The sequence below is a fragment of the Cervus canadensis genome, chromosome 20 (genome assembly GCF_019320065.1).
Source record: "Cervus canadensis isolate Bull #8, Minnesota chromosome 20, ASM1932006v1, whole genome shotgun sequence".
Taxonomy (NCBI): Eukaryota; Metazoa; Chordata; class Mammalia; order Artiodactyla; family Cervidae; genus Cervus; species Cervus canadensis.
The window spans coordinates 40,439,032-40,466,961 of record NC_057405.1 but is presented as its reverse complement, the minus strand read 5'-3'; the positions used below and the strand labels follow the sequence as shown (position 1 = coordinate 40,466,961).

Below are 27,930 nucleotides of genomic sequence, written 5' to 3'. Positions count from 1 at the left end.
AATGAATAGCCCATACCAATTAGACAAAATGAAGAACCAAAACAATTATTAATTACTTACACATTCATAACCAACATGACATGAACTAGGAGTGAACTACTAAAGACAACGACTTTTAAACCAACCATTTGTCTTTTCATTTTAAAATGTAAAGCACAAACATGAAAGGACAAGAAATACTTTATTTGATGGAACTGTATGAACAGATGAGAATTTAGTTAACAATTTTCATGTGCTATTTTATTGTAACTTCAAGCAGATACACCGTAACAACATTGTTAATATTGTTTACAGCATAATTGATTTGTCTAATTACAAGGAGCTGTCATATTTTATTTTTCATCAAATAGTTTTCATGATGAGAATGAAAGAGACCATGATATAATGTAGAAAAGCACTCAGAGGAACAAGTAGTACCACATTCAAAAGCGTCATTTTAATTAGACATTTTTTTATCATGTCCATATGAAGATATTTTGTCAGTCTCCACGGTACTCTGTGAGGTATAAGGTTGTTTGTCCAGAAATCCCTATTTTACACACGGGAAAAATAAGCTCAGTATGTTTAGCAAATTTTCCAAGGCCACATATTGTGTCAGGATAGCACTGGGAACAGAATTATCTCTGGTATTTTTCTTATACGGCCCAGTGCCTAACACAGTGCCTTTAGAAAGAGTAAGTGCTCAACAGTCATTGAATGAAAAGATAAACCATTCTTTTCTATGAAATTGAGAAAACTATCATACTTTCTCTCTATTCCTTTAGTCATTAAATTGAACAAGCTGGAGGAGTAATTGAGCAATAAACTTCATCCACTGTCCTACCCACAAGTTTTCACTGTTAGAAGAAGAGGCTTTATAAGATGGTACCCTCTGATTGGTACTGAAGTTACACACTTCCAGGCAGCCCTCCATATGGAGTGGCATTAATCTTGGTTCATCATATCATTGGCTTTTGTGGTGTAAGTTAGGTCCACCAGCCTGTGGCCAAGGCTAACTTTTCACAAAAGTCACTGAAAATTCGTTATTAGTAATTAACATGTTACTGATGCCCTAGCCTAATGATATTCCAATGAAACAGTGTTCTACATCTTGGACCTAAAGAACTTATCTGCAGTCCTTAAAAATAAATCACTTGGCTAGTATTGGCTCTGGCTCCTTCAGACTTTGCTGAAGATGATTAAAAAGCCAGAAAGAGTAATTCAGTTTACTTCCTGAGTTAATGTGTCATAAGTTAAATTGCTACTGTAAACATAATAAACGTCACAGTGGCATGACATTTATTCATTTATTTATTTAGACTGTACCACGTGACATGCAGGATCTTAGTTCCCTAACCAGGGATCAAACCTGTGCTCCCAGCAGTGGAAGTGCGGAATCCTAACCACTGTAACTGCCAGGGAATTCCCTGGCATGACTTTTATTGTTGATAGAAAAATGTAGTTAAAAACCATAAGTGTTTATATCACCGAGAGACAAAGGATGGCAAAAGTAGAGTTGTTTTCCCCAGTGATGCATCATCAAATAAGTTAAAGATTGTTATTCATTTCATTAGCACTGGTAACTAATTACCTAAAAAACAAGTAAGATATCTCACAGCGAACTTAATGGTTAAAATGTGTTCCTTCAACTTCGATGACATTCATATTTTTTTTGTTTTGAGCAATAAACCTATTTAACTCCATAGAATGATCCTATTAAAGTGAAATGAAAATCCTCTTGCATCTGTCACCCAAATTTGGTGACGGATTTAAAACTTCACCCAGGTGACATTTTACTAGGGCACAGTCTGGAGAAATCTGGCTAGTCTACATCTCATTTGCTTATATTTAAACAAATGATTCACCAGACTTGCCTAATTAGATGGCCTATTTTCACTGGAGTGAATTTCCTAATTGTAATTCAAGACAAATCTTAGGGATAAGATTCATCAAGCCTTTCCACTCCATCTTATTATGTCTAAAATTCAGAGATATTTTGAGCTCCAAAAGAGCATCACAAAGAACTTATAACATTCTTTGGTGAAACTGTTACCCATTTTTAGAGAAGAGTCACAACTAAAATAGATATATATATATACACAGAAATAAAATTAAACTATTGAATATCAACATATTGGGTAAATTGAGTTTAGATACCTACATGAAGCAAAAGAGCAGCTTTTGTATAAGCTACTAAAGCCTTTAAACTTAAAGTATAGTCTGTGTTTTCACTTAAAAGTAAATATCTAACTGAAGCCAGAAATTTCATTTTGTAATTGTGTCAATTATGTTTAAAAGATCATTATTAAGCAAAATTTAAATTAGCTTGTGAACAACCTTAAAGTGACTGGAAATAGAAAAATATAAGCACCCACACCCAGCAACAAACAAATGACAGATTCTTGAGCCCCAGACCCTCCAACTTGCCTGCTTATCATTCAGTCTCTTTGCTCACCCTTTCTACACCAGGCAGAAGAGTAAACTATTTTCAAACAAATCCCCTGGACTACATGATTTCAATTGCCTGTGTCATTGTAGACAAACAAAAGATCCTATTTTCAAAGTTCTAAAGCGATTTGCAAGGGCTGTGCATATGGGTCTTATTGTCGTTGCTGCTTCTGTCCTGGAGAATTTGGTTGGCCAGAGCTCTCTCCAGGGTGGTGCACAGGAGTGACGGGAAACTGAAATCCGTAGCCATTGTATCCATCCAAGTAGACACACTGGAAGAAGCTGATGGGGGCTGAGAAAGAGAGCATGATGATTTATTAAAACAGCTAGAATGTGATTAGGAACAGAGGTAAAGCATTGCGAGGCAGTCTAATTCAATGCATATGGGCATGGGTTCCACAGACAGACAGTCTTGGCAACAGCCAGCATTCTGTCAACCAACCACAGACTTCCTGCAGCTGGCCAGGAAAAAGAATGATAATTGCAGCTTGCAGTATGTGGAATATAGGGCGGGGGAAGCTAGTTAAATCTACATGAGTCTAAGGGCTTAGGAAGTAGAATAGAGCAAAGCGTGGGTAGAAAGAAGCTAAGGGAGATGACAAGGGATTATTCTGATTTCATCACCCATGATGTCAGCTGACTTTAATCACTGAGTTTTTTCACTCATGAAAATGCTTTGGAGAAATCTTGAATTTAGTTTTTCTTTCCTCTTTATCTTATCCAGAATTGTTTTCTATTTTGTTTTAGCCTCAAAGAAGGGCAGTAACACAACCCTCACCCCTGTACCGTCGCCAAGGTTGTGAGAGTCTAGGGTTAGGGGTTGGACAGGCTAGAGAGAAGGCAGGCAGCAAAGCTGGGCCTGCGTGAAGGAGGAACAGCAGCCCAAGTCCTCAAAGGGGGAGAGACCAGCAGCAACCTACCTACCAGCTGAGCCTTCTCGTTCACAGGCACTGTCTGACATTTATTTTATCGATGCCAAATGGTTGTGAGTGAAAATATCATTGTAGCTGCACATTCTAGATGTTATATAAACGGCTCATGAATGTCAAACTATAGAACTGCTTCATGGAAAGATGAAAATATTGTTTTGCTATGGTAAATCCCCCAAGTGAACTGAAAATATTTGACACTTTTGTTTTTTACTAAAAAAATGAAATTATTTTCTTTACCTCTTTTTAATTAAAATTTTTATTTTGAGATCACTGAACAGTCACATGAAGTTGTAAGAAATGATGCAGAGAGCCCATGTATCTGTCACCTAGCATTCACCAATGGCAACATCTTTGCAAAGTGAACGATACTATAATATCCCAACCAGGAAACTGACATCAATATAATCCACCTATCTTATTAATATCTATTTATGAAATATGAGATTTTGAGTATTATGTGAAATAGCCACAAATTGTTACAAGTAGGTGAACAAGTGGGAAAGCATTGCTATATAAATCCAAAACATGCTTAGATTGACTTTATGGATTTTGCAACCATATCCAAAAGTATTAAAACTACTTATTTGTTTCTTATTTCATACAACCTGATTATATGAAGGATTATAATTTGTTATCTCTCATCTGTTGCAGTAGCTGCATCTAAATAGTGCTTAAAACATAGTAGGCTCTTGATATTTTTTCAGTGATTCACATATATTAATATAACAGGAAGTGTTTGTGATTATAGAGGTCATTTTTGTAATTTCCTTCAGAAATACATTTAAGAAAGATTATGGAACTCAGAGAACATTATTGACATTATTTCCTCAGATAAATGTCTACTTTTATTTCAAAAGCCTTATGTGAAGCAAACTTTGCTTATACTTATTTAAAAAATTGCTTCCTTTAGTCTGTGCCGCAATGACTTTTATGCATACGTGAATTCAAGATGTATTGCTTTACCACCTGAAGAAAATATGTCTAATTTGGAAGTGCTGGAATAATAAGAAAATAGGACATTGAATTTTGTAACTGCATATGAATATTGATTGCATCATAAAATCAACGATCCCAAAGATTGAATATTAACAGCCTGCCATATATCAAGAAAAATTAAAAGGAACTTTGAATCTTAGAAGTGAGTTTCTAAGCAATTGAATTGCTGAGACCTATTTCTACATTTTTTTTTCTTTTTGAGATAAAAAGTTTCAGCATATCACTTCAGATATCTTTTCATAAAGCAGACAGTAACACACATTTAAGCACAGATTCAGTTAGAGTGTTCAGGATCAGAGCTGTGTAGAATGGTTTGCAATAAATGCCACTTCAGTCATTACTGTGTAATTCCTCCAAATATGTGCCTCTTGACTGACATGAAAAGTGCAGAACTTCTCTTTGAAATATAAGTGTTCTACTTTAATGTTATTTTTCATGTATGTGAAGAAAAAGAAAATCTTTTTCTTCTAATGCTGGTTTTCTTAAGAGAATCTAAACTTTCAGTTTATATGTACCAGCTACAGAATTCCTTAGTGGTTTTAGTCATTTTTTTTTTTTTAAACTTACTTTTCTGCTTCTTTGTGGAAGATACATCTTCAGCTTCTTCTAGTGGATACAAAAATATGAAAGTAATTACCTTGTACATTCATAGTTATTATACAAATATGTAGGGAAGTGAAAAATGTCTTAAAAGGTGCACAATATGAAAGAAACAGGAGCTATTCGCCCTCCTTACAATAAGTTCTAGGTTCTTATTCAGATTCTGTTCAGTCTTTAACTACAAACTTTAGTAGGTTAAGAGCCAGCAACAGAAGAGAAGGCAATGAAAGAAAAGAATGGAAAATGCTACAGGCAATTGTTCTCATAGAAACTGGTCCTGATGTGTTGGATGTTAATGGAGGGCTGGCTTGACACTCATTCCCTTCTTTGAAGAGGTTTTTGATGCTCAGAGTTATAGTAAGGATGGAATCTTGCTATGAAACAAATGTTTTCATCAAAATAATTTTAAACTTGTGTGAGACATGAGTTTTAATGGTCATCGTTCTCAGGAAAGAATAGCAGCGAGCTGGTATCCTGTATCCTTTCCTTTTCTCAGGCAACTCAAGGACGTTTTTGCTGAAGTGATATGCACCATGTGTTTATCTGCTGCTTCTCCTGCTGCTAAGTCATTTCAGTCGTGTCCGACTCTGTGTGACCCCATAGACATCAGCCCACCAGGCTCCCCCGTCTCTGGGATTCTCCAGGCAAGAACACTGGAGTGGGTTGCCATTTCCTTCTCCAATGAGTGAAAGTGAAAAGTGAAAGCTAAGTCGCTTAGTCGTGTCCAACTCTTAGTGACCCCACGGACCGCAGCCTACCAGGCTCCTCCATCCACGGGATTTTACAGGCTAGAGTACTGGAGTGGGGTGCCATTGCCTTCTCCGATGTGTTTATCTAATGAAGGATAAATTGACACTATTAATTTGAACCCCTGTACACAGATAAACTTTCTTACAAACCTATAAAATGTTAAGATATGAATGTGTGTGTATTTCATCTGAAGTAGGTTTTAGATATCATCAAATTCTAAATGAGTTAAAAAAAACTTCCTTCTCAAAGTGTGATCCATGAACCAGTAGTTCTATCATTACTTGTGAAACTGATATAAACAGTTATTGGTCTCCAATAACAATTTATTTCATTTCAAAAAGATTTACAAATGATTTGTATATAAAGTTGTTTGAGAAGTTATGTTCAAGAAGTAAAAAAAAAATTAAGTAATTGTTCTTAATAATTGTTTTATAAAAACCCCAAAATTTTAATATTCAAAAATATCTTAAGTATAAACTGTCTCATAAGAATCAACAACCTATTTTCTTGTGTCTTTTCTTTAAGTGCTGTTTTCCACACTATTAACTAATTCCAGACACTGCCACAAAACTTGCATTTTGATGACAAGAGCACCTCTTAGGCAAACTCTTATTGTCCATAGGCAAGTCTGAAAGTAGAATAGAAAATATCTATCATATAACAAGCCAAACTAGGAAGCCAGGAAACCCTTCAGGAAAAAAATGCATTAAATTGGTTGAAAAACTTACAATACAGATGAATAAATTTAGTCCTGGAAATACTCGCCTAAGGTCATGTATCTGGTTGTAGAAAATTTTTCTGAGGTTTGAGGTCTGTCTTCCCTCCCTCTCTCTCTTCCTCCTTCCTTCCATCTTTTCTTTATGCTATTGTTGCTAATATAGGCAAGTTATCTCAATTTTTCTTAATAAACACATGTCAATATCATATTTGAACATTTACGTGGTCCTCCTACTGTCAAACAACATTTGTGAAATGATGATTTTGAAATATTTCTCTTATAACCTGATTGGCCTACAAATTATTTAATAATTACTTGTAAATAAATCAAGTGTCCAATTAGTCTTAAATATATAGAGATATACAGAAATATATAATTATAAGATGTATAATATATATGTATAGCATGTTATATATATATATATATATATGTATATATGTATATATATGTATATATACTTATATGTTTTCCAAATAATGTACAAAAGCTGTTTACAGATAAGTGTACCATCTAAACTTTGCTTAGGTAAAGCTGAGAACCAGAATAGTTAAATAAAACAGAGAAAAAATTTTACAGATGAGAAATCTCATAGTGAACTGAAGATAACAATCTTACCTTTAGCTTTCTTTGAAGTTGGTACATCTTCAGAATCTTCTCCTAGAGAGTAAAGAAAGATGTATCAATTCATGACCTATTTCCCAAAGAGGAGATACTATATTTAGGGGTTTTTAAGAGATAGAAGGTCTCAATCTATAAAGTATCTCTATGAACAAGAACTTTCTAACAAATAAAGCAACTTGCCTGACTGGGACAGAGAGTGGGAAGGAAACAGATGCTGTGCCAGGCCTGTGGTCAGCAGGCCAGCAGTCTGGTTGGTGGTGGCAAGCAGGACCTGCAGTGATCCTCCCAAACATGCCTGTCCTCCTCTGACTCCTAAAGCTACCTTCCCAAACCACAATTGCTTTTGGAATTTAAGGAATTTTAGATAAATAAATTTATACACATATGGCAGATCACGAGGAAATGCTCTGTCCACATCTTTTGTTAGCTGACTTCTGATGATTGGAAAGATAATGACATGGCATTAAAAGTTGAACAAAAGCTCAGACATAAACAATGACCCTTCAGGTACATTACATATATTGCATGGTCTTTTGTGCAGTCTACTTAAAAGATACATAGTGGAATAATGTGGCAGTAATTTTAAGTAGGAGATTATTCTAATACAACATAATTAAATAATCTTTACATATTTATATCAATTTTTTAGCACTTATAATGATTGGAAAGAGGGTCAGTTTTATATTATTTATTCAGATTTTGCATAACTGCTATTCATAAATAGTTAGAAAAGGGGTAAGTAGGTTAGTATGCAAATTTTCTCTAGTAGGACAGAAATGTGACCTTTGGGAAGAGATATTACTATGTAAAAGAACAAAATGGGGGAAAACAAAACTACTAGCATTTTTTATGATGAATTATTGAAGTTTCAACCTAATTAGTTTTTAAAAATATTTAAATAGGGGTTTAACCCAGTTAAATATTGGATTAAGTGGCCTTAAACTGTCCTATTAGCAGTTATAAATAAAATAATGGTATAAATGATTAAGTTATATTTTAAAGTAACATAATATTTTTAAAAATATCAGAATTCTTAGGTGAATCAAATAATGATTATATTTAATTGTGCAGTAAAAATCTGCTAATTTCTATCAAAGATGTTTACAAAATTAAAATGGTGCAAGGTCCTTGTACAAGAAAAACATATATTATTTTTTTAGATAGTAGCGCACACTAAACCAAAGCACTTATTCTCTGGATCTATTTGTTACCCCCGGGGAAATAAATGTGGATAGAATAAAAACCTTATCTTATTCTCTTTCCAAAAATCGGTATTCTGACCCAGAGTAAACTAACTACAAGTAATAGAAAGTGGCAAGAACTGAGTCACAAGTCAACTTCTCAGGCTAACCAGATGGAGAACAGAGACACAAGATAAGCAGCAAGCCCTAGGGCTGTTGCCCTAGAGACACAATCTCTGTGTAAGTAACTTAAGAGTAACCGGAATTTACTGAAGGAGGATCAATTCATGTGATTTTCATTGCTCAGAATAAAAACAAACAAACAAATAAACAAAAAAAATGAGAAAGGCACTACAGCCCATTTATCTTATAACTTGTGCCCTCATTGGGCAAGTGATGGTTTGGATAAAATATTCAATACTTGAGTCATTATTATAAAAGAAGTATCAAAATGTGCCAGGGGGCAAATTTTAGGGAATGACTTGTTTTAATGGGAGGGGTAATCAGAAAATTATTTTATAAAGGAAGTCTAACGTGAAACGACCTCTTTCATACAGAGGAGATTTTGACTAAAAGAGATAGTAAGCTTAAAGTGAAGGCTATCAGATGAAGAAAGACTAGATCCAAAAAAAGAAAGAGGCTATTCAAGGAGCATAGGGAACACTGAAGAGGGTAGGAGAACCACTTCTGGAAAAGCTGGATGGGATTGTCATGTGCAAAGTTTTTATAGGTCAGGCTGAGTTGTCTCTACATAATGTCACAGCAAGTGAAAGTTGTTCAAGAGAAAAATAATACCTTAGATGTGTTTAGTAAAAATGACAAAACTAGAATATGTGAGAATGGATTCAGAGAAAGAAATAGGGAACACATTTTCATAGTCAACCCAGAAACCAGTGATTTCTGCAACTAGGAGCCACTGAAGTAGTTGAGAGTAAATGAGGCTTTGTATGTAGAGTTAAATGGAATTCAATACTGTGAGTGCAAGAGATGAATACAAAAAGCGGAAACATCGTTTTTATTAAGATTGAAGAAAGATGGTGGTGCCATTCCCAGCAATGAGGAAAACCTAAGAAGCACTCATTAACTGGGAATCATGAAAAGTTAATTTTTCTATGAGTTCAGTTGCGGTGTTGGCCAGTCGTTAAATTTCAGTATCTAGAATGAAGCAAGACAAGGGGGGCAAGATATCTGGAAAAGTTTAGAAGAGATATGCATTGTGTTAATGGACAAAACTGGGAGGGTTGAGACATCACTTTTAATGACGGCAGTAAGAGTTAATATTTTCTAACGCTTAAACCATCTCCTGGGTCCTATTAAGCAATTTCACATGTACTGGCATATTCAATCCCTACAGCATTTCTCTGCATAGGTTCTCTTATTTTAAATCTCCTGTATAGACAGAGCAGAGAGGGGTTAAGTACTGTCCAAGGGCATAAAGTGAGTGACTGGCAGGGCTAGGCCATGAACTCCAATCTGCCTGGGTCAGAGCTGTTTGAATGAAGATTTATATGTAATTCACAAAGAAAGCACTGTGACCTGCCCTCCTTTGTTCTAAGCACGAATACTAACACATTTCACCTCCTCAGCACATCTGTGAGAAGGTACTATTATCATTCCTGTTTTACAGAAGGGATCATTAAAGTCTAGAAGGTTCCAGAGCTAGGAAGTGGGGAAATCAGGATTCAGACTTCAACAACCCACTTTGGGTTCCAGAGACTGTGCTGTTCACCACTAAGCAATCCTACCTCTCAAGAATGGCCTTCTAAACTCAGTCTTCTCTGATTCTAGAACATTATATTGCTGTTAGCATTATATTGTTTAACAAGTATCTGCCAGAAGGCTCAGACAGAGTCAATTCACACATGAGTCATGCACTTGTGCAGAGCAGAGATGAAGCAGTGTTTCCGTAAGTGTATTTCTCTGCTCTTTCAACAATCTCTTCTCCTTTGGTGAGGATGAATAGAAGAGTTACCTAGCTGTCTTTGGAAACAGGAATGAAGAGCAAAGGGTAATACCTGTTCTGTTTGCCTAACCACTTTAATTTAATCATATTCCAAACAATGGAGAAGCTTTGTCCAGAAGTGTGGCTGTAAATGAAAGCAGAACAAAAGCACAAGAGCTTCAGGAACAGAAAGGGTAAGAGACATTTTATACAAGGGAATCATCGAAAGATATTTGTCAGCAGGAGGAAGAGGATCTTTCAAAGTGAGAAATGAAAGTGCAGGATTCAGGGAGCAAGATCAGGGGAGACAAGAAAGGACAGAGTCAAGGAGGAACATGGAGTGATAAATCTTGGGAGAAGCAAAGCTTCTTCACTTGAACATGAGAGGGTAGTGGTGGGTAAAAAAGTGAAAAGGAGAAAAGAGATTGTATTTTGGAGAGAAGCAAAATGTTGAAGGATACACACTGATGGCATTATATTGTTGTGTATTTTTGTTATTTTTGCAGATAATTTTTCTGTGTAATGCCCAGTCTGCTCTGCATACTGTTAGCAAACAGGATAAATAAATAAAAACTACCTAAATAATGCATGTGTGTGTACCAGCAGTTACTGTTTATTTCTACTGGCAGTCTATTCTGCTTTGTGTAGAGTTTCAAGAAATGCTCATAGGTAAGCATCTGACACCCTGAAGCACAGACACAAAAGTAGCTTACCATGGCTTTTTGTATTCTTCTTCACTCCTCTCACTTTACCTTATTCACAGCATCACCTTGTGTCTGCAGACTTATTGAAAGCTTCAAATTATTTTCTCAATTGATTTGCTAGATTTTGTGTAAAGAGCTTGATAAAATATATTCTAAGAGTTTATATTTTTTCAAGACATCCTAAGAATCTACAGCAGTTCCAGGTAACAGTTGACGGCCGTTTATTTTAGCTATCAGGTGTGACTAGCTCCTTGTACACATGTTATTATTTTAAATGGTCATGAGTTTTAAAGAAAATTAACTGCTACACTGAGCAATATCCACAGATTCCTGGAATTGACCGCAGGGAGTAATAAAGTATGCAGAGACAGTTCACATTTGGAACCCTACGCACAGTGAAGCCAAGGGTATTCAATAAATGTGTGCAATCCTTTCTGAGTGTCTGTTCTGTCACTCTAAGGACAAGACATGACTGTCTTGAGGGCACTGTCAGAACAACTTAACATCACCAGTAAATGAATGAGGCCACATTGTTGGTACCCGAAGACTAATAATGGACAGTGACAGACATTTTACCAACTACGCCTTCTACACTGACTTTCTCTTTGCTGTGCCATGCTAAGTCCCTTCAGTGGTGGCCGACTCTTTGTGACCCCATGGACTGTAGCCCGCCAGGCTCCTCTGTCCATGGGATTCTCCAGGCAAGAGTACTGGAGTGGGTTGCTGCGCCCTCCATCCAGCGGGGATGGAACCCATATCTCTTATGTCTACTGCATTAGCAGGCAGGTTCTTTACCACTGGCTCCACTTGGGAAACCCTGGGACTTTCTTTGGGGTCTAGCAGAAGGAGTGATCAGAGGGACTGAGCCCAGCAGCTAGTACCTATTTAGAAGGCTTCTATCAAAAGTAACTGCTCCATTTTTTTTTTTTCCTCCTGGAACAAAATCTCCATGAATTTTATCACTTGTGTTCTAAAAAAGTGGGATCGCATTAGTAGTAGTAGTCGCTCAGTCGTGTCCGACTCTTTGCCACCCCATGGACTGTAGCCCACCAGGCTCCTCTGTCCATGGAATTCTCCAGGCAAGAAAACTGGAGTGGGTTGCCATTCCCTTCTCCAGGGATTGCATTAAGTCCACACCAAAATAAGTGAGATTTTTAAATTATTATTGTATCTCTTTTTTTTTAATCCATTTTGACACAAAAGGCTTATAAGCAAAGCCTGTCTCTAACTGGGGAAATAACCTTTTATCACTGTTATCACCATTATTATCATCATCCTCACAGACAGCAATTAATGATCACTTACTATACACAAATCACTTGTGAACTCTATCTTACTTAATCTTCCCAAAGTTTCAAGGAGGTAATTTTAATACCATTATTGATATTCAAAAAATAAGGCTACTGAGTACAAAGATGTTAAACAATTTACCCAAACTTTTAAGTCAGGATGGGAACTCACTCCATCTAAAGCCAGTTTCCCTGTTATCAGCCACTACCCTATGAGGATTTTCATATTTTTCTACCATGTATTAATTTCTAAATTGTTTTTAAGAAAAACTACACTGATATTAGTATCCATAAGAGTCCATTCCAGCAAACAATCTCTAAAAATATTCCATTTCAGCAAGGGGCATCCAACAAAAAAAATGGAGTCAATAATTTTATCCTGAATTAACTTTTCATCCATATACTACAAGGAAGTGTGTTTTCTTTTTTTAAAGGTTTGTGTCTATATATATTAACTGAGGATGAGGATGGTTTGCTTGAAAGGAGATTAAATTGAGGCTTCTATGAGTGAAGCTTTCTACAATTTTAATAACAGATTTAGTTTTGTACAGTTGTCTAGAACTAGACTATCAGATTATTGACTTTTTAATTGAGAAAATTAAGGCATGAACCTTGGTTAAAATGAGATTTGTGGGCGACATTAAAAATATTATTAGGCACAAATACTTCTGATAATACGGTAGACAACAACAACAACTATGAAAGCACATCTTTTGTTGCAGTGCTGGATGCAGAGGACATAAAGAAAATCTCCAAACAGAATCCCTCCTCCTGCCCTAGAAACCGGGGAGAAACCCTGCTGACACATGAAGGGTGAGGTCATCCTGAGGACAAGCGATGACATTAAAACTGAAACTCAAAAACTGAGTGTGCAAGGAGCAAAGTGGGAGTGCAGGGGCTAAGATCCTTTTTTATGTTAGGGATGGTAGGATGAAAATATAACTGATCCAGGGGTTTTTGAGAAGATAACAGCAATACAACTGAATCTCCTCCAAATTCCACCATAAGAACAGATAGCAAAAACCACAGGCAATATTTACTACAAAATGAAATTAACCTTAAAATATTTGTGGATGGGAACAATCAGACAGTCAAAAAACCAGAGGGAGCAGTGTTTCCAGAAGAGAAAGCATAAGGAAATAATGGGGATTCTGAGAAACCTGAAAATAAGAAACTCTCCTACAGCCAACAGGTATTTTCTGAAAAGTGAGACAGAATAATTTTTGATCATCAGCTGAAAGTAAGAGGGACTTTGCCCAGTGTTCAGCAGGTGAGCATAAAGGGTTCACCACGAGGTCTGAGTGTTCACGCCCTCAGGTACTCTATGACCTTGAGAAACTGGTAAGCTGGTGCTGACTCCCAAGATGGGACACCTCAGATGGTAAGAAATTGCTAGGAGTGGAATAAATTTGAGCAGAACAGGGACAACAGAGACAAAGAAAGATAAATTCAGATAAAAATGAAGGAAAGAAAAAAAAAAAGTGATTTCATAAAGTCTCAAACACAGAAAAGACCATCATGAGTGAGAGTCCAAAGAAACAACAAACAACAATGTTATATCACAAAGTACTTCAAATATTGAGATTTTCATATTCAAAACTTTATATATGTGAGTGTTTTAAGAAATAAAATATAAATTTATAAATAAGAACAACCAACAGGTGATTGTGAAAATAACAAATAAGATTTAAAGATAACTATTATAAGAAAAATATAAATCATAGGGTTCAAGAAATAGTGAATATATGTTAGAACAGATCAAATTACACTACATATGGCATAGAGACACAAGAAGATGAAAAACTTAAAAGAGGTGTTAAAAGGGAAAAAATAATATACATGCCCAACACATTCCTAATCAGCAGAAGAAAAAAAATGAAGACACAATGTTTGAAGAATAAAGGCTATTAATCCCTCAAATTGGTAAAAGAAAAAATGTGTACTGGAAGCATTTCACAATAAAAAGAAGCTCTTATTCCAATAAACTTGACTGAAAGCAGCAGATAAAATGCAAAGAGAAAATATTTAAAGAAGCTAGAAAGAAAAGATGATCACATAGGAGGGAATGACAATTCAACTGATAACAGAATTCTCCCACCTCAGTGGAAGAAGAAAAAACAAGACAGTGGACTAAAACATTGAAAATGTTCAAAGAGTGATAACTGGTGACCTAGATGTGTGCCTACCAGAAGGCTCTCAGGAATGATTACTTAAAGACATTGTCAGAGAAATAAAAACAGAGTATATTTTCGACCAATAGGTTTTGCTCAAGGCACTTCTAAAGTAGATGCTCTTGAAAGAAGTAGGACAGCAAAAGAAATTCAGAGATGTAAATGAAATGGTAAATAGTGACATTGATAAACATATAGGTGAAGACAGACACATGCTGATTGAAAAAATAATACTAATAAAACCTGACATTCATATAGTTTAAAGGTTAGAACTAAAAATACTGAACAAAATTAGCATGTAAATCAGGATTACAAATTCTAGAGAAACATCTACTTCTGCCTCAATGACTATGCTAAAGCTTTTGACTGTGTGGATCGCAATAAACTGTGGAAAATTCTTAAAGAGATGGGAATACCAACCCCCTTACCTGTCTCCTGCGAAACCTGTATGCAGGTTAAGAAGCAACAGTTAGAATCTTAAACAACTAACTGGTTCCAAACTGGGAAAGGAGTATGACAAGCCTGTATATTGTCACCCTGCTTATTTAACTTAATGCCAGACTGGATGAATCACAACTGGAATCAAGATTGCTGGGAAAAATATCAACAACCTCAGGTATGCACATGATACCACTCCAATGGCAGAAACTGGAGAGGCCCTAAAGAGCTTCTGAATGAGGGTGAAAGAGGAGAGTGAAAAAGCTGGCTCAAAACTCAACATTCAGAAAACGAAGATCATGGCATCTGGTCCCATCACTTCATGGCAAACAGAAGGGGAAAAAGTGGAAGCAGTGATAGATTTTATTTTCTTGGGCTCCAAAATCACTGTGGATGGTGACTGCAGCCATGAAATAGAAGATGCTTGCTCCTTGGAAGCAAAGTTATGACAATTTAGACAGCATATTAAAAAGCATAGACATCACTTGGCCAACAAGGTTCTGTCTCATCAAAGCTATGTTTTTTTCAGCAGTCACGTATGGGATGTGAGAGTTGGACCAAAAAGAAAGCTGAGCACCGAAAATCTGATGTCTTTGAATTATAGTGCTGGAGAAGACTCTCGAGAGTCCCTTGGACAGCAAGGAGTTCAAACCAGTTAATCCTAAAGGAAATCAACCTTGAATATTCATTGGAAGGATTGATGCTGAAGCCGAAGCTCCAACACTTTGGCCACCTGACGCGAAGAGCGACTCATTGAAAAACACCCTGATGCTGGGAAAGATTGAAGGCAAAAGGAGAAGAGGACAGCAGAGAATGAGATGGTTAGATAGCATCATCAACTCAATGGACATGAATCTGAACAAACTCCAGGAGATAGTGAAGGATATCCTGGTGTGCTATGGCCATGGGATCGCAGAGTCGGACAAAACTTAGAGAATGAATAACAATAATTTAATGTATATAGGATTTTGCTTCTAACCATTAGAAAATGAATATTATTCTCAATGATATATGGAAATTTATTAAAATAGATAATATATTATTTCATAAGATAAGAGTCAACACATTTCAAAGAGTAGACCATTTTCTCTAATTACTACACAATTAAGTTCAAAGTTGACTAAAAGAGTATAATCTAAAATTCCCATAGGCTTGGAAATTTTAAAGTATTTAAAATTCTAAAACTTCTATGAAATATACTAATTAAACAATTACAATGGAATTAAGAAATACTTTAAAATGAATGATAATGAAAATACTACATATAAGGAAGCTTGGGAGAGGCTGTTTGAAGTAGTACTTAAAGGAAAATTTATTACTTGCAATATGTATAGAAAGGTAAAGAGTAATAAAATAAACATACATAATAAGATGTTTAAAAAGGAACACAAAAATCTTAAATCAGAATCAAAGCAAATATCCATCAATAGTAGAACAGATTAAAATGTGTTTATTCACAAAGTGTTATACTATATATATACAGCAAGTGAAAATGAACTATAACTACACAAAACACTTATGGATTTGAGAAGCATAGCATTAAGTAAAAAAAAAAAATCTCAGAACATATCTTACAATGTGAAATAAAATTAGACAAAAACAAGTGATAAAATTAGAAAAAAAATCAAGAGAATCAAAGAAAAAAATTCAGTGTATTAGTTACTTCTACCAGGAATCAAGAGATAGGATGGAGAGAGTTCAAAGGTAAAGTCACATCATAGTATCTAGTTTTTAAATACACACTTACATGTTATTTTGTTTATGTAAGATATCAAATAATAAAATACTTTTAAATAATTTGAGCTTGTGGAGAAGAAAAGTAAATTTAAATTTTAACATTAATTTGCATGCAAAGATGAATTATAGAAAAGGATAATCATCTCTCTTGTTAAATCTTCATTTCCTGAGGAATTAATTTAGAAATGGGATGGTCCTTTTTCCTCTTTCTAAGTATTTAATCAATCTCACTGGTTTCAACAACAAATAAGGTAATTACAAAATAATTATTTAAATCAAGGGAGATACTCTTTTTAAAAAATGGTCAAACTATTTTAATAGACCACAGAGTGATTTAATAGTCATTTAAAGTGCCTGCAATTTAGTTTAGTTTGGGAGAAATATTTTGGTCAACATTAGGCAAATGAATTCAAGATACAACTGGCATTAATAACACCATTCAAACTTACTCTGTAAAAGTAAGCAAACAATGCTTCAAGACATTTTCTGTAACAGCATCGGATCAGATTATTAAGCTTTCTGTGCAGCGCTAGAAATGTGACTGGCTTATGTTGTGTAATAACAAAATTGATTCACTTCTTTGAAAGTTAAAGTGTTGATATGCCACCATTAGTTAATGGCATACTACTAACATTTTTATTAGCAAATCAATTAGTCTGAGATAACATAAATGATTTGATTTATTCATGAATTAACTCTTACAGGACTTTAGGTTGTATCTGATCTCTTTAGAAAAGATCATTATTTTAATTGTTTATAAAAGGGAATTACATATAATATTAACATAAACCAAAACATACTCTGTGTTTAAGGGTTTAAGAGAATTAGTTCCTTTTGCCCCTATAGTAACATTTTATAGTTCACTGACTCACTAATAGTTTCATGATTGTCTGAATTCATGATTGTCTGACAAAGTCAAACTTTCTTTCAAATAGCAGTAACATGTTTATTAGGAAATTCTGGCTTTCTGAAATTCTTGGAAATTTTCAATCCAGGCATATATAATCAATAAAAACAGGTTATGCTTTTATTAATGACAGATGATATACTTCAGTTATGTGTAATTATAATCTTTTAAAAGGATTGCTTAACCTAAGATATATCAAACATGTAAATGGGGAAAAAGACTATTAGCCTTTACATCCATAGAAACTTTAATTATATCCGTGCTTATTTAAATTTTCAGACAAAATCAAAAAGTAGCTGAATTTGATATCTAAAATTATCCACTATACTTTAATATTGATGAAAATTACTTATTAGTTTACCAAATTTATACACAAAAAAATGCAGAACCAAAAGATGAATGAGCATTTTAAAAGGTAGAAAGCATTAAAAAGCAAATTACAAATGAAAGCAACCAAGGAAGCTATATATAAAATGGAAATCCTGGCTAGTCCTCTGCTGGGTTTGCTTGAAGTTTTATTAAAAAGTAATTAACTTCTGTAAAAGATTAAAATTTATCAGTATTGTATTAAAAAGTTAAATTCATTATTTTAATATAAATATTTGATCTCAGAGTCTTTACAATGATTCAAACCTGTCTACACAGATAATTTTGGTGAGGTGCTAACAGTAAAATCCTCATTATTTATGATCAAAGAAAAATGTTACAGAAAAAGGTGTCAAAGTTAAATTTCTACATAGAATAATTTCAAGAAGTGTTCTTAATACATCTTTTAAAGTATTAAAGTTCTTTTAAAGTATTCATTTTGAGGGGCAAGCCAACCTAGCTTTACCTAAATGTTGACTAGTAGATACTTAGAACAAAAAACGATGGATTCTTATAAAACCATTTTCCTTAATTATAAATATAATATAAATATACTGTCAGTGTCTCAGCTCTGTCAAGAACCTTGATACTTTTCTAGGTGCAAGACTTCCCTTGGCCCATTTGTTTTAAAGAATGTAGTTCCTCATTCCCTTGCTTTGTTTCATGTTTTGCCTACAGGCAAGTTCCTGGGAATGCAGTTTTACATAATTTTATTGTACACAATTTTTTCTCAAAGAAAAAGTTTTCCAAAGCCTTAAAATATTAATATCAGCAAGAAATAATTACACTTTAAAATTCAAGAATGTGAATATTTGTTTTGCTTTTAATTTTTAAAGTATCAGTAATTATATCTTAAATGTAGTACAGTTTCATGCCTCTTGATGTCTTCCTCAAAACTCTGTGTAAAGGTAATTTCATTATGTATCTATCATATATACAAAGTAAAAAATACAGAATGAAAATTAAATGACATTTCGAAATTAGAAATCTACATCCTTTGAAAAAGTAAACCCACAGAACAAACATCAATTAAACCATAATAGTCTGTGAATCATGGAAATTTTGATTTTGCAATGTTACTTTCACTGATGTAATAAAGAAATGCTATTATATTACTGATTATTTTTATTCCTAAAACAAACCCTCAGGTAGCTGAGAATCTAGTCCACCGGGATGATTTCAAGAATCTCAATCAGAGTAAGACTTGAGATTTCAGAAAGAGATACTGCTTCTGTCTTTTACATCAGTCTTTTCCCTTATATTAACAGTCTCCCCCATTCCCACCAAAAAAATCTGGGAATGAATTATGGTCTATGTGCATCCAGCACCAAAGCAGATACAGCAGAGGTGGAAGACCTGGTTCTGTTCAGAAGACAAGAGATACAGGCACTACGGGTGGAGAGAATGGTTGGAAGGGAGCAATGGGCACAAATGAATTATTTCATCAACTTCCTTTAGACAAATAGCTAAAAAATAAATCAGAAGTCTGACAAAAGAAAAATTGCATAAGGTTGAAAAGAGAGTTCAGAAAAAAGAACACTGGTTCTTTAGCTTAAATTATCTTTAGTATGTTCTACTTGATATGCATCTGAGGCAGTTTTTGATAATTACCTCTAAAAAGGCAGGATGAAAAGTATGTGCTATAAAAACATAATTTTCATATACACACAAAACAAGCATATTAAAAAGGATTATTCCATGCTGTCTTGGACATTTATATCTTATGATCCACCAAAATCAATATACTTTCTTCCTCACACATTTCTCTTTTCAGTTACTACTCATTCTTACTACTTCTATTACTGTTCTTTTGAGGTTAGACTTTCCAACAATTCCTCCACGTTTCACTCCTTTACATAAAATAAACCATAGCCCTCTGTGGCAACAAGGCTAAAGTTCCTTGACGGGCAGGTTTTCTACCTCATAGTTTCAACCTATATGTTCTTACTTCTCACTGCTCTCTAACACAAGCCAAAGCAAGCTTAGGAAAGAAAAACTGAGCTGGAGGAATTAGGCTCCCTGACTTCAGATGATACTGCAAAGCTAGAGTAATCCAAACAGCACATCACTGGTACAAAAACAGAAATTGAGATCAATGGAACAGGATAAAAAGCCCAGAAATAAATCCCCACATACATGGTCAATTAGCCTACGACAAAGGAAGCAAGAATATATAATGAAGAAAAGACAGTCTTTTCAATAAATGATGCTGGGAAAAATGAACAGCTACATGTTAAAGAATGAAATTAGAACATTCTCTACCACCATACACAAAAATAAACTCCAAATGGACTGAAGACCTAAATTTAAGATTAGATACTATAAAACTCCTAGAGGAAAATACAGGCAGAACGCTTTTTGATATAAATTGTATCTGTATCTTCTTGAACCCTTTTCCTAGAGCAGTGGAAATAAAAACAAAAATAAACAAATGGAACCTAATTAAACTTAAAAGTTTTTGCACAACAAAGAAAATTATAAACAAGACAAAAAGACAATCTACAGAATGGGAGAAAATATTTGCAAATGATGCAACTAACAAAAGATTAATCTCCAAAGTATACAAACAGCTCACAGATAAATTTTTGATTGGCAACTTATGATGCGCTAAGTCTAGTTAGTATCAGAATTGAATTAAATTGTATGACAGCTGGTGTCACAGAGAAATGCTTGGTACAAAAACAATCCTACTTGCCTGGTGTTAGAAGTGTTAGGAGTGTGGTAGTAGCGTGAGAGTAAAGGAGAAATACACAGGAGAAGTCAGCTTTTTCTTTACATCTTCTTTTTCTTTTGCCAATTATCCAACCCTAACCACTTTCCAAATACAAATTGTAGAATTACCTCCTAAATGAAATCTGTCCTGACTAACTTTGGCCGTAGGGGAAGGGTGTGGAGTGAGATAGTTTCAGAAGGTTTTCTGAAGATCAAATATTAGCTTTGCCTGTGCATCAGAGAGACAGTGCTGTAACCTTGTAATTATTTTCCTTTTTTAAAAATATCTGAAGCAAGTCCATATGGAGCTCTATTACTTGCAGTCAAGGAACTTTGAATGAGATATATGGCAAGTACCACCTTTACTGATTGTCTTATATCGTCCTCAATACTCACTAAATATTGAACACAGCAGAAGCACTCAATAAACCCTGAGAACTGCTCCACCCAATGCAGTAGCCACTGACCACCTGGGCTGTTAGGGAATTGAAATACAGCTGCTGCTAAGTCGCTTCAGTCGTGTCCGACTCTGTGCGACCCCATAGACGGCAGCCCACCAGGCTCCCCCGTCCCTGGGATTCTCCAGGCAAGAACACTGGAGCGGGTTGCCATTTCCTTCTCCAATGCAGGAAAGTGAAAATTGAAAGTGAAGTCGCTTAGTCGTGTCCGACTCTTAGTGACCCCATGGATTACAGCCCACCAGGCTCCTCCACCCATGGGATTTTCCAGGCAAGAACAGCTAGTGCAAATCAAAATGTGCCATAAGTGTAAAATACACCCACAATTTCAAAAGCTCAATAAAAATTTATATAATCTATCCAAATACTTCTATATAGATTATATTTTGAAAAAAATATTTGAAAACAGAAACAGATACAAATATTAAAATTGTTCTCATCTATTTGTTTTTACCCTTTTAATGTGTCTGTGCTGCGCTTGGTCGCTCAGACATGTCCAGCTCTTTGCCACCCCATGGACTGTAGCCCGCCAGGCTTCTCTGTTCATGTGGATTCTCCAGGGAAGAATACTGGAGGGGGTTGCCATGCCCTTCTCCAGGGGATCTGCCCAACCCAGGGATCGAACCGAGGTCTCCTGCATTGCAGGAGGTTTCTTTACAGTCTGGGCCCCCAGGGAAGCCCAAGAATACTGGAGTGGGTAGCCTATCCCATCTCCAGGGGATCTTCCCGACCCAGGAATCAAACCAGGGTCTCCTGTATTGCAGGTGGATTCTTTACCAGGGAAGCCCTTTAATGTGTCTACTTGAAAATTTAAAACTACAGACGTGGCTCTAGTAATACTGCCTTAGATAGCACTGATTTAAAATGATTTGTCTTCTTAAATCTGGAAACTTAAGGAAATTTGCTATTTCCCAGAATTTTAAGATTTATAGGAAAATTCATAGCTGTATCATGTATCATTTGAGCTGCTACCTACACCTATATCTTGGTATTTCAGAGAGTATTTTCTGAGAGTTTGGTCAGTGTATGTTACATGTAAGATTAGATCCATTTCTAACTATGTATTTTCAGACATATAATTAAGTTAATGAACATTAGAAAACAACAGCAAAGCAAAGCATTATTGTTCAACCAGATGTGCTCTATTCCAAATGTTGGAATTTAGGGTTGAAGACCAAAGTAGGATTATTTTATTCCATTCAACCTCAATCACTGAAAAGACTTATGTATTGAATGCAAGTCACTTTAATCTTCAGGCTCAAAAACATGATAAGGTATTTGTTACAAGTTATTTCAATAAAGCAGTTTTGTTTTTTAAGTTTCAACATAAATAAGATGAAAAGTCATCAAAATCCTGTCAGAAGGTTTAATATGAAATGACTCAATTTCTGAACACATTAAAAAAATAAATATTTCATGAATTTAAGCTTGAAATTCATACTGCATGCCAAAGAGATTTTATTATCAATACAAGCAGTACTTACTTGATACTCTTGTGGGTTTTTCCACTAAAAATAAGGAAAACAAGTCTTGTTTAACTCAGGTAAAATACAAAGATATTATACATCAATAGACTGCATAAAAGTATCTAATATCTTTTAACTTATTTTTCATGAGTTAGTGAATTCTCTCTATTGTCTGATAACATGGATCTTTGAATATCTTAATTGCTATTATGTGAGACATCAAAAAAGTTATTAATCATTGCAGGTGTCACAACATACTTATGCTTTTAAACACTCTTACTAAAATCATCAAGATCTTTGTTACATTGTTTTGGTTAAACTATAATTATACCTAACACCAGTGAAATTACTTTGCATGATATAATTAATCTAACTATTTGCTTTAAACTTTCCAAATTTCATAAAATACATTATTGAGAATTCTTTTCCTCTTAGACATGAATAAAAACAAATACACATTAGGCTGTAAATTATAAATATTAAAAAGCAACATGCAAAATCAACTAATTTTTCATAATCATTTATTTATTAGTTTCATGAGAGATTATAATTCTTCAAATATGTTTTTCCATTAAACTGTATGTATTCAGGATGAAGATATAAAGGGAAATGACTGTCTTATATATAGCAGACTTTCTAACTTTCTGAAACAATGGGTAACATTCATATTCCATTAATGTCTAATTTAAAGGACAAGGTTTGAAAATATAATTTTTAAGGAATTTGTATAACATGTTTTACTTTGAGACTTGTAGAGTTTCTGATATAAACCTAATAATTACAAAGTTACAAAAGTTAGGTTAATGCAATTCAGAAAAATACTTTAGAAAAGCTAATGTTATAATCTTTCCTTTCTAAATAGCATTGGCTAAAGAGACAGGAATTTAGATGCAATGAACCATTCCTTGAGTGAAGGAATGAATAGAATGTGCTTATATTCTCAACTAGTTCTAGGTTAGACTTATGCTTTCACATGTAACAATTTTTTCCTGCCGTGTATTCATAATATGAAGATCTTAGAAATGAACTCACAGAATACAGTAAGAAAGGAGCATCCATCCAACGTCCAAATCTCTAGAATCCTTTGGTCAGCACTAATAGATCACTTCCTTGGGGACAAAGTGGGGTGCCTTTCGTCTTTGAAAGTGAAACTGTAGTTGGACAGGCTCCTCTGTCCATGGGGATTCTCCAGGCAAGAGTACAGGCGTGGGTTGCCATGCCTAACTCCAGCGGACCTTCCCAACCCGGGATTAAAGCCAGGTCTCCCACATTGTAGGCAGATTCTTCACTGACTGAGCCAGAAGGGAAGCACATTTTATCTTTGGGCTGCTCTGATTGCTAGAAAGCTTTCCCTTATATTTGCCTACCACAGTGTGGTAGGATATAAAAATGTGATTGAATGGGCTTAAGTCTTTGATGCCACACCCTCTTGGAGCCAACTCTTGTCTCTATCAGGTAAACACTCCTAGAGGTTAGACTTCCTTCACCCAACATTAACTCAACTTTAGACTGTGAATAGGTATACACACTACAGTAAGTGAAAAACTAGATTCCTCCCACTCCACACTCCCAGTATACACACAGACTAGAGATCTATATTTACTCTGAATGAAAATTCTTGTTTAATTATGGCATGTTTACTTAGCATTTTAAAATCTAAAGCATTTATGTTTTGTTACATTTTGATTAATTAGATTCACCTAAAATTTTATGACCCAGACTAAATAATTCAGTTATACTCTTACAGTTTTATGATGATATCAGCAAAGTAGGTCATTCTCATGTTGGGTGAAGAACATCTGCCTGCCATGTGCATGCTAGCAATTGCCCTCTACCATCTACTTTGTATCTATGTTGAATTAATTTCAAAGATCAATTTATAAATAATAAAAATATATTCATGATATTAGCTATATTTGATGTAGTTGCAGATAAATGGACTCTCGGCTCCTCATTTTACTACTCTATCATCCTTGAATGTAGGCATGCTGGGAAAGCCTCCTTGCAAAAATAAATTTTTCCTTCCCATAGGTACTGGGATATCTAATGAATGTTTATGTTGTTAATAGTTTCTATTTCTTCACATTACCTAGTTTTCCACTGAAATGTAAGCATTCTGTTTGATTTCCTACCTGTCCACTTCCTCTGCTGTTAGAATTATATAAACAGCTAGACTTTCTTGCTTTAGAAAATTTAGTGTTAATATTAAGCACCAACATAATTCAGGCATCTCCACATCAACACAGCATTTGAGGATTTACAAACATCAAGATTACCTTTTGTCACATTGTGTAATTGAAGACTTTCTTTTCTTGGTACTGTATAAAAAAGAAAATGTAAATTAAAATATGAACTTTTAAAGCAAATCTTCATAAAAAATTTGGCTCACTTCAACTCTAAGCCTTAGCAACATGAGAATAATTTAAATTTTGTAAATATTTTCTAAAGGTGTTTTTAAAATTTTCTCTTCTGCTAACAACTAAGAAAAATAAATGTTAGCTGAAGAGAGTGTTGTATCTGCATAAACAGAGATATGACATGAACTCAGTGATTACAGGGCATTTAAATGAATCTGAGTCCACGGACAATGAGTAATGCTGATTAAGTAAATCTGGTATAACCCAGAAAAGTGTCTTCTTTTGTTATTAACAATCTTTTTGGTATGTCTAAGAATGCTATCCTCCTGACTCAACAGACTATTTCTCTGATGATTAAGGCCAAACAAGACTGGGAGCAGACTGTGGCTCAGATCATGAACTCCTTATTGCCAAATTCAGACTTAAATTGAAGAAAGTGGAGAAAACCACTAGACCATTCAGGTATGACCTAAATCAAATCCCTTATGATTATACAGTGGACGTGAGAAATAGATTTAAGGGACTAGATCTGATAGACAGAGAGCCTGATGAACCATGGATGGAGGTTCATGACATTGTACAGGAAACAGGGATCAAGACCATCCCCATGGAAAAGAAATGCAAAAAAGCAAAATGGCTGTCAGAGGAGGTCTTACAAATAGCTGTGAAAAGAAGAGAAGCAAAAAGCAAAGGAGAAAGGGAAAGATATTCCCATTTGAATGCAGAGTTTCAAAGAATAGCCAGGAGAGATAAGAAAGCCTTCCTCAGCGATAAAGGCAAAGAAATAGAGGAAAACAACAGAATGGGAAAGACTAGAGATCTCTTCAAGAGAATCAGAGATACCAAGGGAACATTTTAGACAAAGATGGGTTTGATAAAGGACCAAAATGGTATGGACCTAACAGAAGCAGAAGATATTAAGAGGTGGCAAGAATACACAGAAGAACTGTACAAAAAAGATCTTCATGACCCAGATAATCATGATGGTGTGATCACTCACCTAGAGCCAGACATCCTGGAATGTGAAGTCAAGTGGGCCTTAGGAAGCATCACTATGAACAAAGCTAGTGGATGTAATGGAATTCCAGTTAAGCTATTTCAAATCCTGAAAGATGATGCTGTGAAAGTGCTGCACTCAATATGCCAGCAAATTTGGAAAACTCAGCAGTAGCCACAGGACTAGAAAAGGTCAGTTTTCTTTCCAGTCCCTAAGAAAGGCAAGCCCAAAGAATGGTCAAACTACCACACAATTGCACTCATCTCACAGGCTAGTAAAGTATGCTCAAAATTCTCCAAGCCAGGCTTCAGCAATACATGAACTGTGAACTTCCAGATGTTCAAGCTGGTTTTACAAAAGGCAGAGGAACCAGAGATCAAACTGCCAACATCCGTTGGATCACTGAAAAAGCAAGAGAGTTCCAGAAAAACATCTATTTCAGCTTTATTGACTATGCCAAAGGCTTTGACTGCGTGGATCACAATAAACTGTGGAAGATTCTGAAAGAGATGGGAGTACCAGACCACCTGACCTGCCTCTTGAGAAACCTGTACGCAGGTCAGGAAGCAACAGTTAGAACTGGACATGGAACAACAGACTGGTTCCAAATAGGAAAAGGAGTACGTCAAGGCTGTATATTGTCACCCTGCTTATTTAACTTATATGCAGGGTACATCATGAGAAATGCTGGGCTGGAAGAAGCACAAGCTGGAATCAAGATTGCTGGGAGAAATATCAATAACCTCAGATATGCAGATGACACCACCCTTATGGCAGAAAGCGGGGAAGAACTAAAGAGCCTCTTGATGAAAGTGAAAAGAGGAGAGTGAAAAAGTTGGCTTAAAGCTCAATATTCAGAAAACTAAGATCATGGCATCTGGTCCCATCACTTCATGGCAAATAGATGGGGAAACAGTGGAAACAGTGGCTCATTTTATCTTTCTGGGCTCCAAAATCACTGTGGATGGTGATTGCAGCCATGAAATTAAAAGACGCTTACTGCTTGGAAGGAAAGTTATGACCAACCTAGACAGCATGTTAAAAAGCAGAGACACTACTTTGCCAACAAAGGTCCGTCTAGTCAAGGCTATGGTTTTTCCAGTGGTCATGTATGGATGTGAGAGTTGGACTGTGAAGAACGCTGAGTGCTGAAAAATTGATGCTTTTGAACTGTGGTGTTGGAGAAGACTCTTGAGAGTCCCTTGGACTGCAAGGAGATCCAACCAGTCCATCCTAAAGGAGATCAGTCCTGGGTGTTCACTGGAAGGACTGATGCTGAAGCTGAAACTCCAATACTTTGGCCACCTCATGTGAAGAGTTGACTCATTGGAAAAGACTCTGATCCAGAGAGGTGTTGGGGGCAAGAGGAGAAGGGGATGACAGAGGATAAGACAGCTGGATGGCATCACCAACTTTATGGACTCCCGGGTAAACTCCGGGAGTTGGTGATGGACAGGGAGTCCTGGCGTGCTGTGATTCATGGGGTCGCAAAGAGTCGGACACGACTGAGCGACTGAACTGAACTGAAGGTTGTTAGATGAGTAAACATGGAAATCAGTGATTATTGTATTACATTATGTAGTTTCCTAAATAAATAAAACTAAAATTAAGATAAAAAAGCAGCATTGCAAATGCAGCTTCTAACCAGTTGCTCACCAATGACCCAACACACGACTGCACACTGCAGGCATGGTCCGCCATCCATTGCTCCTTCGACAACCTCATTACCACATGCTATGATTATTTACCACTTTTCTTCTTTTAATCAGGTTAGCAATCATCATGTACATAAAGAAAAGTTTTCTTTAAAATGAAATAAATAAATTTTGACTCAAAATATTCTGACTTCAGGAACTTTTAGACTGAAAAATTACCTTTTTCTTCTTTAAGATGTCTCATTTCTGCTTTCTCTATAGAAATAAAATGACAGAGTATATACGTATTTATTCAAAATATTTTGACTTCAGGACCTTTTAAACTTTTAAAAATTACCTTTTTCTTCTTTAAGATGTCTCATTTCTGCTTTTTCTATAGAGATAAAATGGTAGAGTCATATACATATTTATTCATAGGTCTTTCTAAGTTTGAAATTACATATTTTGCAGTCAATATTTACAATTCAGGAGTTATATGAAAAGAACTCTATGGTGTTAATATAGCA

At 35.3% G+C, this 27,930-nt stretch overlaps 1 protein-coding gene across 1 annotated transcript; it reads right to left on the bottom strand.

Moving 5' to 3' along the window:
* Nucleotides 1-162: 162 nt before the first annotated feature.
* Nucleotides 163-27,815, bottom strand: LOC122422594 (triadin-like). The gene is made up of 6 exons (XM_043439031.1): nt 27,762-27,815; nt 24,692-24,733; nt 22,434-22,457; nt 7,039-7,080; nt 4,923-4,961; nt 163-2,719 (listed from the first exon to the last, which is right to left on the bottom strand). Exons 1-6 carry the CDS (start codon nt 27,784-27,786, stop codon nt 2,580-2,582), a joined length of 312 nt encoding a protein of 103 aa, XP_043294966.1. The 5' UTR covers nt 27,787-27,815; the 3' UTR covers nt 163-2,579.
* Nucleotides 27,816-27,930: the final 115 nt, after the last annotated feature.

What these genes read in the sequence shown, in the direction of transcription:
- LOC122422594 (XM_043439031.1), bottom strand. Translation starts at nt 27,786, where the DNA reads ATGAGACATCTTAAAGAAGAAAAAG. An exon ending in ATTACACAATGTGACAAAAG is followed by an intron (nt 22,458 to 24,691) that starts GTAATCTTGATG and finishes CCTTATTTTTAG; the next exon opens with TGGAAAAACCCACAAGAGTA. An exon ending in AACTTCAAAGAAAGCTAAAG is followed by an intron (nt 4,962 to 7,038) that starts GTAAGATTGTTA and finishes TGTATCCACTAG; the next exon opens with AAGAAGCTGAAGATGTATCT.